The sequence below is a fragment of the Elgaria multicarinata genome, chromosome 11 (assembly GCF_023053635.1).
Source record: "Elgaria multicarinata webbii isolate HBS135686 ecotype San Diego chromosome 11, rElgMul1.1.pri, whole genome shotgun sequence".
In the NCBI taxonomy this organism is placed as follows: domain Eukaryota; kingdom Metazoa; phylum Chordata; class Lepidosauria; order Squamata; family Anguidae; genus Elgaria; species Elgaria multicarinata.
In genome coordinates, this window is record NC_086181.1 from 4,450,119 (window position 1) to 4,465,329 (window position 15,211).

A 15,211-nucleotide genomic window follows, 5' to 3' on the forward strand; every position below is an offset into this window, starting at 1 on the left:
GCAAAAGCAGGTTTTGTAGCTAAAACACTTGGTAGAAGATGTATGTTTCTAGTGAGTGGCAAGACCACATGGTCTTCGATGTCTGTATACTAATGCCCAGAGCATGGGAAACAAACAGAACAAACTTGAACTTTTATTACATGAAGGCAAATACAACCTGATAGGTATAACTGAAACTTGGTGGGATGACTCCTATGATTGGAATATAGCAATTGAAGGATATAACTTGCTCAAAAAGAACAGAAGAAATAGAAAGGGAGGTGGAGTTGCACTATATGTTAAAAAATACCTATCCCTGCACAGAAATACAGGCGGATCAGACTGGGAGCCCCATCGAGAGCATCATGATTAAAATAAATGGGGTAAGGAATAAAAAGAACATGATAATCGGAGTCTACTACCGACCACCCAATCAAGGAGAAGACGAGGACAAAACTTTTGAGAAACAAATTGCCAGTGTTTCAAGGAAGTGTGATGTAGTAGTGATGGAGGACTTCAATTACCCCGATATCTGTTGGGAGACAAATACTGCCAAAAGTGGCCCTTCCAAGAAATTCCTGATATGTGTGGGTGATAACTTTCTCCTACAGAAAGTGGAGGAAGGAACTAGAGGATCGGCTATCCTTGACTTGATAGTCACCAATAGGGATGACTTAGTGGATAAATTGGCAGTTACGGGAACTCTGGAGGAAAGTGACCACGTCATACTTGAATTCTTGATTTTAAAAGGAGCAAAAGCTGAGTGTAGCCATACATGTACTCTGGATTTTAGGAAAGCTGATTTTAATAAACTCAGAACTATGATAAGTAAAGTCCCATGGCAAGTGACCCTAACGAGAAAAGCAGTCCAAGATGGGTGGGAATTTTTTAAGAAGAAAATTTTAAAGGCACAATTACAAACAATTCCGACAAGGAAAAAAGACAGAAGACAACAGAAGAAACCAATGAGGCTCCACAAAAAGCTTAGAGATGACCTGAAAACAAAATAGGATAATACAGGAAGTGGAAAGAAGGCCAGGCTACAAAAGAAGAGTACAGACAGGAGGCACAGAAGTGCTGAAATGGCGTCAGGAAGGCTAAAGCTGTGAATGAGCTGAGATTAGTGAGGGATGCTAAAAGCAATAAAAAGGCCTTCTTCAGATATGTGGGTAGTAAAAGACAGAGGAAAGAAATGGTGGTTCAACTGGTTAATGAGAATGGCAAATTGATAACAGATGACAAAGAAAAGGCTGAAGTGCTCAATTCCAGCTTTGGCTCAGTCTTCTCCCAAAAGCAGGTATCTGACCCCCCTGGAAAAAGTGAAGCACAAGTTGAGGGGGCAGGATTGCAGTTTGAGATTGATAAACAATTAATTTCCTTGAATGAATTCAAATGTCCAGGGCCTGATGAACTTCATCCAAGAGTAAAGAAGGAACTAGTGGAAGAACTCCCAAAACTGCTGTCGATTATCTTTGCGAAATCTTGGAAGACGGGTGAGGTGCCGGATGACTGGAGGAGGGCTAACGTTGTCCCTATCTTCAAAAAGGGCAAAAAGGAGGAACCTGGGAACTACAGACCAGTCAGTCTGACATCCATCCCTGGGAAAATTCTGGAGCAGATTATAAAGAAGTAAATCTGTAAGCACCTTGAAAACAATGCAGTGATTACTAGAAGCCAACATGGATTTGTCAGGAACAAATCCTGCCAGACTAATTTGATCTCATTTTTTGATTGAATAACCTCCCTTGTGGACTGTGGGAATGCTGTGGACGTCCTATATCTTGACTTCAGCAAAGCTTTTGACAAAGTACCACATGACATTCTGATTAACAAACTAGGTAAAAGTGGGCTAGATGGAACAATTATTAGGTAGATTCACAGTTGGCTACAGAATAGGACTCAAAGAGTGCTGATCAATGGAACCTTCTCAAACTGGGGAGAGGCAACGAGTGGGGTACCGCAGGGCTCAGTTCTGGGCCCAGTGCTCTTCAACATTTTTATTAATGATTTGGACGAGGAGGTGCAGGGAATGCTGATCAAATTTGCAGATGACACAAAATTGGGTGGGATAGCTAATACCCTAGAAGACAGAAACAAACTTCAAAGCGATCTTGATAGGCTGGAGTGCTGGGCTGAAAACAACAGAATGAAATTTAATAGGGATAAATGCCAAGTTCTACATCTAGGAAATAGAAACCAAAGGCACAGTTACAAGATGGGGGATACTTGGCTCAGCAGTACTACAAACGAGAAGGATCTTGGAATTGTTGTAGATCACAAGCTGAATATGAGCCACCAGTGCGATGTGGCTGCAAGAAAGGCAAATGCTCTTTTGAGCTGCATTAATAGAAGTATAGCTTCCAAATCATGGGAGGTACTGGTTCCTCTCTATTCGGCCCTGGTTAGGCCTCATCTAGAGTATTGCGTCCAGTTCTGGGCTCCACAATTCAAGAAGGATGCAGACAAGCTGGAGCATGTTCAGAGGAGGGCAACCAGGATGGTCAGGAGTCTGGAAACAAATCCCTGTGAAGAGAGACTGAAAGAACTGGGCATGTTTAGCCTGGAGAAGAGAAGATTGAGGAGAGACATGATAGCACTCTTCAAATACTTAAAATGTTGTCACACAAAGGAGGGCGAGGATCTTGTCTCAATCATCTCAGAATGCAGGACATGGCAGACTCAAGTTACAGACTCAAGTTACAGGCTCAAGATTCCGGCTAGACATCAGGAAAAACTTAGAGCAGTACAACAATGGAACCAGTTACCTAGGGAGGTTGTGGCCTTCAAGAGGCAGCTGGACAACCATCTGTCAGGGATGTTTTAGGGTGGATTCCTGCATTGAGCAGGGGGTTGGACTTGATGGCCTTGCAGGCCCCTTCCAACTCTGCTGTTCTATGATTCTATGAAGAAAGCATCTGGAAAGGCGAGTGTGTTCTGTGTGGCTTTTGCTCAACTAGTTTGAACATCTGGCAAAAACAGGTGTGTTGCAGCTGGGCTTGTTTGCTTACTTATTTATTTTATTGAAAGTATTTTTTATTAGCCTTTAATAATATTGCACAAAGAATAAAACAATTTCAATGTAAATACAAAAAGCAAAAATAAAATATGTGCGGCAGAATTATAAAAGAGTATAAAACAGTCAGCAGGATTAAAATTTTCATCTTAAAAGCTTGGTAAACTAAACACATATTAGCCTAGTATCAAAAGGATAATAAAGTATGTCCCAAGCATACTACTCTGTAGTACAACATATTGAATCCAGATTTAGTCATAGAGTAGAACCATTGAAACTAATTCCTAATGGTTTCAATGGGTCTATCCTAAGTATGACTAATCCTCAACCCAACTCATTATAATTCTATTAACATATGCTATTTATTGTTCCCCTATAGCTTGGGATGTACTTAAGTATTTAGGATTCGAGCCATTTATGTAGTACAGCTAAAATAAATGGAAAGTCAACTAAACGCTTCAATTAAATGTGGTTTGAATTTCCCTTCCCTCAGTAAACTCCTCTACTCTCCCAGCCAGGTGTTGGTTACAGGTACATGCTTCTAATTTGGATGGAAACATTTGAGGCAAAAAGGAGGAACCAGTCAGTCTGACATCCATCCCTGGGAAAATTCTGGAGCAGATTATAAAGAAGTCAATCTGTAAACACCTTGAAATCAATGCAGTGATTACTAGAAGCCAACATGGATTGGTCAGGAACAAATCCTGTCAGACAAATTTGATCTCATTTTTTGATAGGATAACCTCCCTTGTGGACTGTGGGAATGCTGTGAACGTCATATATCTTGACTTCAGCAAAGCTTTCGACAAAGTGCCCCATGATATTCTGATTAACAAACTAGGTAAAAGTGGGCTAGATGGAACAACTATTAGGTGGATTCACGGTTGGCTACAGAAGTGGACTCAAAGAGTACTTATCAATGGAACCTTCTCAAACTGGGGAGAGGCAACAAGTGGGGTACCGCAGGGCTCAGTCCTGGGCTCAGGGCTCTTCAACATTTTTATTAATGATTTGGACGAGGAGGTGCAGGGAACGCTTATCAAATTTGCAGATGACACAAAATTGGGTGGGATAGCTAATACCCTGGAAGACAGAAACAAACTTCAAAGTGATCTTGATAGGCTGGAGTGCTCGGCTGAAAACAACAAAATGAAATAGGGATAAATGCCAAGTTCTACATTTCGGAAATAGAAACCAAATGCACAGTTACAAGATGTGGGATGATACTACAAATGAGAAGGATCTTGGAATTGTTGTAGATCGCAAGCTGAATATGAGCCACCAGTGCGATATGGCTGCAAGAAAGGCAAATGCTATTTTGGGCTGCATTAATAGAAGTATAGCTTCCAAATCTCGTGAGGTACTGGTTCCTCTCTATTCGGCCCTGGCAAGGCCTCATCTAGAGTATTGCATCCAGTTCTGAGCTCCCCAATTCAAGAAGGACGCAGACAAGCTGGAGCGTGTTCAGAGGAAGGCAACCAGGATGATCAGGGGTCTGGAAACAAAGCCCTATGAAGAGAGACTGAAAGAACTGGGCATGTTTAGCCTGGAGAAGAGAAGATGGAGGGGAGACATGATAGCACTCTTCAAAAACTTAAAAGGTTGTCACACAGAGGAGGGCCAGGATCTCTTCTCGATCCTCCCAGAGTGCAGGACACGGAATAACGGGCTCAAGTTACAGGAAGCCAGATTCCAGCTGGACATCAGGAAAAACTTCCTGACTGTTACAGCATTATCACAATGGAATCAGTTACCTAGGGAGGTTGTGGGCTCTCCCACACTAGAGGCCTTCAAGAGGCAGCTGGACAACCATCTGTCAGGGATGCTTTAGGGTGGATTCCTGCATTGAGCAGGGGGATGGACTTGATGGCCTTGTAGGCCCCTTCCAACTCTGCTATTCTATGATTCTATGAGGCCTTGTGTATAGACATACATATAACCTGTGGTGTCAGGGTAGGTGCTCCCAAACAGCTTCTGATTATATTCAAGTGCAGCCAGGTAAAATACACCTGTGAGAACTCATCCAAAGTTAATAAATTCCAAGGAGATACAGTTTCTGACCTTCTTTCATCCTTCTAACAGAGTAATTTTAGTTAACAACTATGAAATGTACTCTCTTTTTTTTGGTCTTTTCTTTAAACAATTAAACAATTTAAGCAACAGCTACTGCATTTGGGAAGGCATTGCATTCTTTCCCTATTCATCCACCCCCGGCAAAGGGAACCCCCTTCAAATCTGAAAGCTGGTCTATCTCACGGATGTGAAGCTGAGAAGCCAATGTGACATTGGAGGATCAAATACACGTTATGGGAGGAGACGTGGCCTTGCTTGGAATTGTCTCCTCATTTTGCACACTGTCTCCTCAACCTGCAAGCCATTTCTAACGTTGGTGAAGCTGGTACTAGTGAGATGGAAGGGGCGTGCCTTGAAAACTCAAGGGGATAGATGGTTAGCAGGGAGGTCGCACCACATGGTAACGCCAGATAATGTTGTTTACTGGTCCTTGGAAAAAAGGTAGAATCTAGAAGACCCAGGAGCACCTCCAGTGCCAGGTGGCAAGACAAGATTAAAGTAGCAACCATGAGTCAGGACTTTGAAGCTCCTCTGGAGAGCTCTCTCTTCTCATTGCTGTCTGTTGTGGGCTGGAGGGTACTACTAAGGAATCAGGGGTTCTATCAAGCAGCAAGAAGCTACCTGGCTTAAGCCTTTTTCCCTTCCCATTGAGAACTCCCTGCAAGTATACAGGTAGGTGAGCTTGTACCAGTTGCTAGGGAACATGCACAAGAAGTGCTATTGTCCTCCTATCCCACCGTGGGCTTCCCATAGGCATCTGGTTAGCCACTGTGGAGACAGAATGCTAGACTAGATAGCCTTTTGGTCTGGTGTAGCAGGGCTCTTCTTAGGTTCTTAGTTGGCTCTTCAAGGGCTGCCATGAAGGAAGCCATGGGTGTGTGTGGAGGTTATATGTTGCCGGGGGGGGGGCGTAATACTGGGGGAGGAAGTAAAGGCCACTTTTGGAAGAAGCTGAGGAACCCTGGCTAGTGATCTGTTGTAAGGAGCTTTGCACTAACAAAATATTCCAGTGATGGAATATTTAGGAGAACCTTCCCCTACCTGGTCTCCTGTAGTTCTGTTGTACTGCAACTTCTATCATTCCCGGACAATATGACCAATGGCTATACTGACTGGGAATGATGGGAGTTGCAGTCCAACATATTTGGAGAGCACCAATTTAGGGAAGGCTGCTTTAGGATAATTTATTTATTTTTAAATCTCCAAAAGGTCTGAATTGTCCCCCACTCACAACTTTTCTACACTAACTATTCAGTCTTCACCTTGACATCTGTGTCACCTTCCATCTTTGCTTCCCTTACTCTTAGAATGACAGCTGTAGAATTTTTCAGGGGAGACCAAAGCAATTTGCCAAGGACAACCTGCTTTGCATGTTTGCATTCCTAGAGTTGAATGGCTTTTTGTGATGTGCAGTGCCTTAAAATGTTTTGCCTCTTATGAAGAACAATGTCCACCCTGTAGCCTAGAACTAATGGCTATGGTTTGGCCTGTAACCTATTTTTATTTATTTATTTTATTTATTACATTTTTATATCGCCCAATAGCCGAAGCTCTCTGGGCGGTTCACAAAAATTAAAACCACAATAAAACAACCAACAGGTTAAAAGCAGCAAATCCTATTAGAAGCAAATCCAGTCATATGGTCTTTAAAATGAGGAGACAGGCCTCCAACTTTGAATAGAAGGTTCTTCTATAATGAAATTATGGGATAATTTATGGAAGGTGTATATATCTGAGACTAATGGCTGTCACTTTTGAAGAACAAGGAGTTTGTAAGAAGCTAGTGTTTCTCTTTCATGATACTTTGCTAAGAAATTACCTTGCTGGATCAGACCAAAACACCATTTAGTCTGACAACTGGTTCAGTAGCCAACTAGATTCCTCTGGGAAGCTTGTAAACTGGGTGAAAATGGTGATAACTAAGTCTGGGTTTTGTTCCCAGTGTCTCATAATCAAATGTATATGACCACTAAATGTGGAGCTTCCATTCTTAGCTATCATGGATAGTAGCCCTTGATACACCTATGACAGGGGTGGGGAGCCTGTGGACCTCCAGATATTGTGGCAATATCTGTAGGAAGAAATGGTTCCTTTAGTTTGTCCTGAATCTAACGCCAATCAGATTAATTGGATTACTCCTGATGTCTAGTGTCTTGGGGGAGAGTGGATAATTTCTCTTAATTCACTCTCACATTATTTGTATGTGTTTTTATTTGCCTTTACTGACGCTACAATATTATTTTCCTGATGGTGGAAATGGAACTGCTCAATAACTTGGTGTTTTTTAACTTGGTGTTTTAAATTTGTAATTTTGCATTGCTGCTGTTTTTATCTGGTTGAGCTTTTATATTGTATTTTATATTATAGTTTTATACTGTTGTTTTATAATTTGAATGGTTTTAATTTTTGTGAACTGCCCAGAGAGCTCCGGCTATTGGGCAGTATAGAAATGTAATAAATAAATAAATATTACTGCTGCATATAATAGACACTGTATGGAGATAGTTGTCTTGTGACTAGGCCTTGTAGTATGAATGTTCTGATGAAAGGGACCTTAGGTTTTCTATCATGGATTCAGGGATATCTTGGGGGCATCTGAGAAGGTGCATTTATTTGGTTCTAACATCACAATGGTCTCCAGCATCTATTAGCCTAGTTTGCAGAACAGCAGGGAAACATGCTGATAACCAGGTACATCGCAATAGTAATAAGGCTGAGAAATGCCATTCCATTTGGGGGACGCTCAAGAATGGAGGATGGAAGGAACCCTTGCTTCCTTCTGCTGCTTTTAAGGTGAAGATGTAAAAAGCACTAAATGGGATGGATGTAGAGGATTATTATTTTTTACTTATGAGGATTTTGCATCATTAGTGGGTGGTCATCAGCTTCCACAGAAATCAGAAAGTGGCCACACATGGAGTCCTAGACCTCATCTACACCAAACAGGATATTGCACTATGAAAGTGGTATATAAAAGGCAGGAGCCACAGGACTGCTTTATAGCGATATTGAAGTGCACTGACAACTTCAATGTGTCCTGTTGGCGCCCAGGACACATCTACACCAAGTAGTATATGCTATGTGTCAATGGGCCCCAACAGTTGTCAGTGCATTTCAATCCCACTATAAAGCAGTCGTGTGGCTCCTGCCTTTGATATACTGCTTTCATACTGCTTTCATTGTGGAATGTCCTGCTTGGTGTAGATGAGCCCCTGGAGTGCTTCCAGATGGACAGCTCCTAGTGCTACCAATCAAAAGGCATTGTGCAGCTGTCTTTCCTTTCTTAACTATTTTTCATGGTAAGGAAAGAATGTGGAAGAAGTGGTGGGAAAGCACTGCAGTTTTACAAATGAGAGATGATGTCGGCTTGGCCTCCGTAACATTTGAGGTTTGAGGGAGGGCAAATGTCCAATAAAAACCTTGTTTGGAAGCCCCTCTTCTCAGATGCCCTTAGAGTTGAGTGATACTCACTGGATCATCACATTCAATGCCTTGTATTTAAACAGGAAATCCTGCCTCTAGGCATCCCCCACATGTACCAATTCAGCCTTTTCTTTGCACACGGTCAATGAAGAGAACTCCTCAGCTTCCTTTGGAAATCTGCTCCATTGTTACACTGCTTTTGAAGCTTCATAAATTTATGTATAAGTTGCCCAGCACAAGTCAGCTTTTACAGCAGAGAAAAAGAAAGCTTATCTGTGGTGTGGCACCATGGAGCTCTTTATCTTAGTAAGGAGTTGCTCAAAGTTTTCTCTCGCTGCCAAATAAAGCATTTCTTGAACCCCCAAATCATAGAATTGAACACATAATGCAAATTTGTGGTTATACGGTAGATTAGCATTCATCTGTCTTCTTTGAATGGGGGCAGGCAGAGGAAGGTTTACATCACTTACATCACCAGGACAGGGCTCCCTACAGAGTTTATTTTCTAAAATGAGTGGTGCTCATGCTTACCTGGAAGCCACAATGACCCTCTGAACTAGAAGCCCTTTCCCCTGGGTGTGGGGAGAACTTAGGGGGAAGGGCTGTGGCTCAGTGGTAGAGCAGATGCCTTGAATGCAGGCGGTCCCAATTTCAACCTCCAGCATCTCCAGGTAGGGCTGGAAAAGACTCTGGCTGAAACCCTGGAAAACCTGCTGCCAGTCAGTATCAGCAATACTGGGCTAGATGGACCCACGGTAGCCTTCCTATGTTTGATGTGGTTGCAGTTTCTCAGTGGAGACAAGGATTTAGCACACGCTCAGGGGAACGGAATTAATTGCTTCACATGATTCCAGGGCTGAACCCTGGCAAAAGAAATCAGCTTCTGAATCTAAGCTCTTTAAATGATGCCCTTACCTTCCCCTTCCTTATAGATTAGTGAAAGGGGCCAAACTGAAGACTGACTGGTACATCTGGGGGAATGGTGTGTGTGTGTGTGTGTGTGTGTGTGTGTGTGTGTGTGTGTGTGTGTGTTTAAACAAGATTTGAAACTCACAGGATCAAGGTGGGTGAAGAGTAGCAGTAAGCATATCAATTCCAATATGTGATGCGTGGCTAGATGTGTCATTTCAATATTTTGCCTACCACTTATGATGCTTAGTGCAAGCATTGGAGCTCAGTCATCTTGGGCAAGTCATTACTTCTCAGCCTAGCCTACCTCACAGAGTTATTGTGAGGGTAAAACCAGGGCAGGGAAGAACCAAACATGCTGTTTTGAAAGAAAGATGGGATATGAATAAATAAATAAGGTAGGCCAGTATCATCCCTGCCCCCACCCCCGCCGTTGCACTGAGGCTGAGAGTGAGTGGTTTGCCTAAAGCTACCCACTGAGAGAGTTCTTGGCAGTCCTATAGCTGAACTGGAGACTTCCTAGTTGACAGCTCAGTCTATTAGGCAGAGGCTCATCTATGCTATATTAGCTCTCATGCAGAATTGAGATGGTTTCTGCTCAGGGAATTCATAAGCTGCATTAGATAGGCAAGGCAGGGATATGTGGATGGAAACAGATTAAAATGGGCAAAAATAAGTGGGGCAAGAATAAAGTGGCCCTGGACATATAGGCAATGTAAGGCCAGGACAGTTTGGGGAAGACTCCACTGAAGTCCTGGATCTTAGGGAGGAATCCGAAGGTGGAGGCAGCGTGGAATATGAAGGGACGGTTCCAGCATGAGCAAGGCTGGCAAGACCAGCCCAAGTGATATTGCTGCCCTAGGCAGAAATTAATTTTACTACCTCCCCCTGACATTTCCCTGGCAGTTCCTCTTCACTGCTTCCTTCCTATGCAAGGAGGAAATTGTAAAGACCTTCTCCCTGCCCCGGACTGCTGTCCTTGGGTTCTAGGTGGGGCAGCTGGCAATTGCGCTCCCCTGCACTTGTAGGTTTTCCAGTCCAACACCCTCTTGAATCTGACAGACAGCCACCTATACCTCCTATCATGTTGAACTAGCTCTCAATGGGAGAAATAGGGCTTGATTGATTCATGTATAAGGCACATCAAACAGTAGGATAAGTGGTCAGGGATAGAGGGATGGACAACGTTGAGTTTAAGGACTAAAAACGTAAAGTTGGTATCTAGCATGACAGGAAGCCAGTATAACATCCTATGTACAGAGTAATGCAACTGTATTAACAGGATATGCATGAGGGCTAATATGTCTGGTAGCAAGGAGAAGGCTATGATGGATAAGAGGAGGAGACTAGAGCATGAATAACAGGTTAGCAATTTAGCTGAGAGGGCCAAGTTGAATTAGGTCCTGCCCAGCTTTTAGCCACTGGAAATAGAAGGGTAGGGGAAGAAGGCACAATCAAGAAATGCCCGGCCTCTCAAACGCTAAATGACTAAGCACATAGACAATTCCATTAGCCTGCTACATTACAACGCCCCTGACTCAGCATCTCTCTCTGAACAGCACCCCCTAGTGCTGCAGAGAGAATATTAAAAGGTGGGTGGAAGGATGGCCTGCAACAGGGGTGGGCAGAAAGTAGATCTCTGGGTGATTTCCATGCAAGGGGGTTGGGAATAAAACTGCTCGTATGATCAATAATGCCTTTATATCAATCTGTGGAATGCAGCCACATCTGAAATACTGTATACAGCAGCCTTTCTTATCCTGGGGCACTCCAGATTTGGTGGACTGCAACTTCGATCACTCCTAGCCAGGGAATCATATAGGGGGGAAAGAGAAAGTCATCATCATCAGGTGACTTCTGGTGCACCTGTCCTATGAGGAAAGGTTAAAACATTTGGGAGCGTCTGTAGTTTATTAGAGCAAAGATGCCAAAAGGGAAAATAATAGAGATTATGCACGGTGAGAAGAAAATGAATGGAAAATGAATGCCTCTTTCATAATACTGGAACTTGCGGCTACTCAGTTAAATGGAAGGGTAGTAGATTCAGGACAGGTAAAAGAAAGTATTTCTTCAGACAACGTATAATTAATTCCTATGGAATTTGCTGCCACAAGATGCTGTAATGGTAACAGGGTTAGTGAGCCTATGACTCCCAGCTGATGGCAGCTGAACAGTGAAGGAATTTCCAGAAACCTCTGGCTGGCCACTTTCAGAAGAAGGATGCTGGACTAGCTAGATTCTTGATCTATTTTAAGATCCAGCAGGGATCTTAAATCCACTATTTATTTATTACATTTTTATACCGCCCAATAGCCGAAGCTCTCTGGGCGGTTCACAAAAATTAAATCTATTTTAAGATCCAGCAGGGATCTTAAATCCACTATTTATTTATTACATTTTTATACCGCCCAATAGCCGAAGCTCTCTGGGCGGTTCACAAAAATTAAATCTATTTTAAGATCCAGCAGGGATCTTAAATCCACTATTTATTTATTACATTTTTCTACCGCCCAATAGCCGAAGCTCTCTGGGCGGTTCACTAGCAGGAGACATGTCTAAATTTGTCACAACATTAAAAAAAAGTCAGGTTGGTTTGAATGTATCAGTTCCTTTGTTAAGATATGGTGAGTAGGATTTGATTCAAGCCGGGACTTACTAAGAGGGACAGCACCAAAAAAATAATAATTTTAAAAATCTATAGAAGGGCTAAGTTGAGACAAATTTATTCAATCCAACATATTTTAGGCCACAGAACATTAGGGGAATCTATAACATATAGATCAGTAATGTTCAATCACATCTATCTATCCATCCATCCAGCATTTAAAATATACCATAAAACTATTCCTTACAGTGGAAAGAATATTTATTCCTAAAGGTCAACTATTAAAAAAATAGAAGACTTTAAATGTCTACTCTACAACCATATTAACGAAACACGCTCAATTCCCTCTATGAAATTCATAGTGCTTTTAATATTATGGTTATTTATGGATTATAAGCTCTCCTTCAAGAGAAAGAGTTTTTACAGAAGCAAAAGCACCAAGGCACATATGAAGTAATAAGACGGAGAAATATCCGAGAACATTTGTTGATGATGTTGTTTGTTGATGATGATGTTTACCACTGAGTAATCAGAGCTAGCACTTGCAGATCTGGAATTAGGGGAAAGGTTTTGAAGTGCTACCAGGCAAGTTTTTTATTGTGTAAGCAAACTGCCCCATTTACAGAATTTTATGGGGGTATCCAAACATTATTGTCTTCAGGAAGAAAAAACACTTAAGGGAGAAAAAATGGAATCACTTTACAATGCCTTTTGACTGTTATCCCTAGGAGCTATCCATCTGGAAGCAGCCTAATTCTGTTCCCCAGAGAAAGTGACCTTTTTATTAAATGAATATCTTCTGCTGGTTGACTGCAAACTAGAAAGCAAAAGGAATCAAATCATATATATGCACCGTTTAACTCTTGAGATTTGGACAAATCTTGAGATGCAAATATCCATGTTTGGTTGTAAAGTGAGAGAGAGATTACTTCTACACTAGAGCCCTTTAGCATTGCGAATGCATTGCTTTTTCCAATTAGGGTTAGGGTGACCATATCAAAAAGAGGAGAAGGCTGCTGTATCTTTAACAGTTGTACAGAGAAGGGAATTTCAGAAGGTGTCATTTGTATACATGCAGCACCTGGTGAAATTCCCTCTTCATCACAACAGTTAAAGCTGCAGGAGCCCTGCCCTCTTTTGTATCTTGTCACTGAGGGCAAGGCTCCTGCAGCTTTAACCCATTAAAACCCTCAGTAGGACTTTACCTATCTAGACAAAGCAGGCTATGCTCAATTACATTTCATTGCCAAAACATTGCCACAAATCAGGCCTAAAAAATACAAGAGGACAATACAGAAAACACTATAATGCAATGGCTGACAGTGATGTTGTCTGGATGCGCAATAAAAAATGGAATTAAACAAAAGATAGATAGAAATTCCAGAGAAAAGAGCTACTGGGAAAGCAATCAGAGAGATGATTAAAATGGTTTGCTGTCAGCTACATTAACTACAAGACACAGACGCAGGAAGGACTTGCAATGATTGTCAATGGGGGTCACAACATGAAGCTGGCTCATATTTCTCTGCCCTGGTCTTTGGCAAAGCATCTCAATCTGTTTCTAGCGTACAGTCCTTAAGGGAAAACACCACAAATAATCTGCTCCAAGTTATCATTTTTAGGACAAATAGCTACATCTATGCATTCATGATTCTTAACTTCCTAACTTCTCCATCTTCCTTTTGGATTTCCAGCCGACCAGGGCATGTTACCTCCAGGCTGATCGTTAGGAAAAGAACAAGAACTACAGAAGAAGAGGGACAAGAGCCAAAAGGGAATGGCAGCTCAGAGCCAGGTGGGGGAAAAAACCCAGACATGGAATACGTTGTGGGCAAACCTTCAGAATGAGGGCAAGAGCCTTGAACTTTGTGGAAAGCATGGCAGTTTGCCCCATTTAGGTCAACACAAACATTTGTGGCCTGGAAATCTGTAACTCTTAATATCAGATTTTATGAGTGTGTTAACATTATCTTTTCCCTCCCACCAAAGGAGGACTATGAAAATTATATTCAGACGAAACTTGATGTTGAGGCGTATGAAGACCGGACACTGAAACACTCCAATATGTCACTTGCAACCCAAAGCAGTGAGTAATCCAAAATTCTTGGTGGGAAAAGAAAAGCAATCTTTTGTGAGACAATCGTGAAATGAGAAATTGTGCATTGCATGAGCTCCAACCAAACAGTCCCGCAGCATTTAGTGTTTCAGTTTGTACCTATGAGCAGGCGTGGCGTAAACGGGAAGTGGAAATGGGCACACGTGCATCCCTGGGATTTGCTGTCAGGCATTCTAAACCTTAGATGACCATGCAAGGGTGGGGGGCCTATTAAAATGGTCCGCCCCCAGAGGTTAATGGACTCCGATGGATTTCAGAGGGCTCGGGGGGATTTTCCTGCTGATATGGCCAGTGCTCCTGTCGAAGCCCAGGTCACTCTGTGGAATGCAGAGATGACTTGGGCGGTTGACACGATCGCACCCAAGCGCCCTCTCCCTCTGAGCAGAGCCCGGCCAGCTCCTTGGTATACACCTGAGCTGAGGGAGACAACTAGAATGCAGGTGGAGGAAAACTCGTGCTGGGTCTGATCGAACACGGGTTAGAGCTCACCATCGAGCCTACTCTGTGGCGATGAGGGGGGCAAAGAGACAGTTCTTTTCCATCAGCATTGCGTCTTCTCAGTGTCGTCCGGTGGAGCTTTTCTGGGTGGTTCGTGGCCTGTTACACTCTGGGCCAGAGCGAGAGATGGTGGAACTCTCGGTAGCACGCTGTGACGAGTTTGCACGGCACTTTGAAGATAAAGTCGCTCAGATTCGTCTTGAGTTGGACACCACGCTTAATGCAGCACCACTAGTAGAGGCGTTCAGAGCGCCATCTGGGCCAGTTTTATTGGATGAGTTTCAGTTATTGAGGGCTGAAGATGTGGACAAGATGCTTGGCCAAGTCCGGTCGACCACCTGTGTGCTTGACCCTTGCCCCTCGTGGCTCATTACATCAAATAAGGAGGGGATCGCCGGCTGGGTCCAGGAGGTTGTAAATGCCTCCTTGAGAGAGGGAGTGGTGCCGGCCTCTTTAAAAGAAGTGGTAATCAGACCACTCCTGAAAAAGCCAAACCTGGACTAGGAAGATGCTAAAAACTATAGGCTGGTGGCAAACATCCCTTCCTGGGCAAGGTGCTTGAGTGGCTGGCTGCAGGACAACTCCAGGCACCCTT

General features: G+C 42.9%; 1 protein-coding gene across 3 annotated transcripts in view; it reads left to right on the forward strand.

Moving 5' to 3' along the window:
- The first annotated feature begins 5,570 nt into the window (after positions 1–5,570).
- Positions 5,571–15,211, forward strand: part of SLC4A1 (solute carrier family 4 member 1 (Diego blood group)) — a 63,230-nt gene continuing 53,589 nt past the window's right edge. The window contains exons 1-3 of one of the 3 annotated variants that reach the window (XM_063138087.1): positions 5,571–5,737; positions 13,697–13,797; positions 13,992–14,088. In XM_063138087.1, the coding sequence (XP_062994157.1) occupies positions 13,780–13,797; positions 13,992–14,088 (115 nt within the window). In that variant the 5' untranslated portion in view covers positions 5,571–5,737; positions 13,697–13,779. The remainder of the gene's footprint in view (positions 5,738–13,696; positions 13,798–13,991; positions 14,089–15,211) is intronic. The other 2 variants (XM_063138085.1, XM_063138086.1) reach the window with 2 other exon arrangements.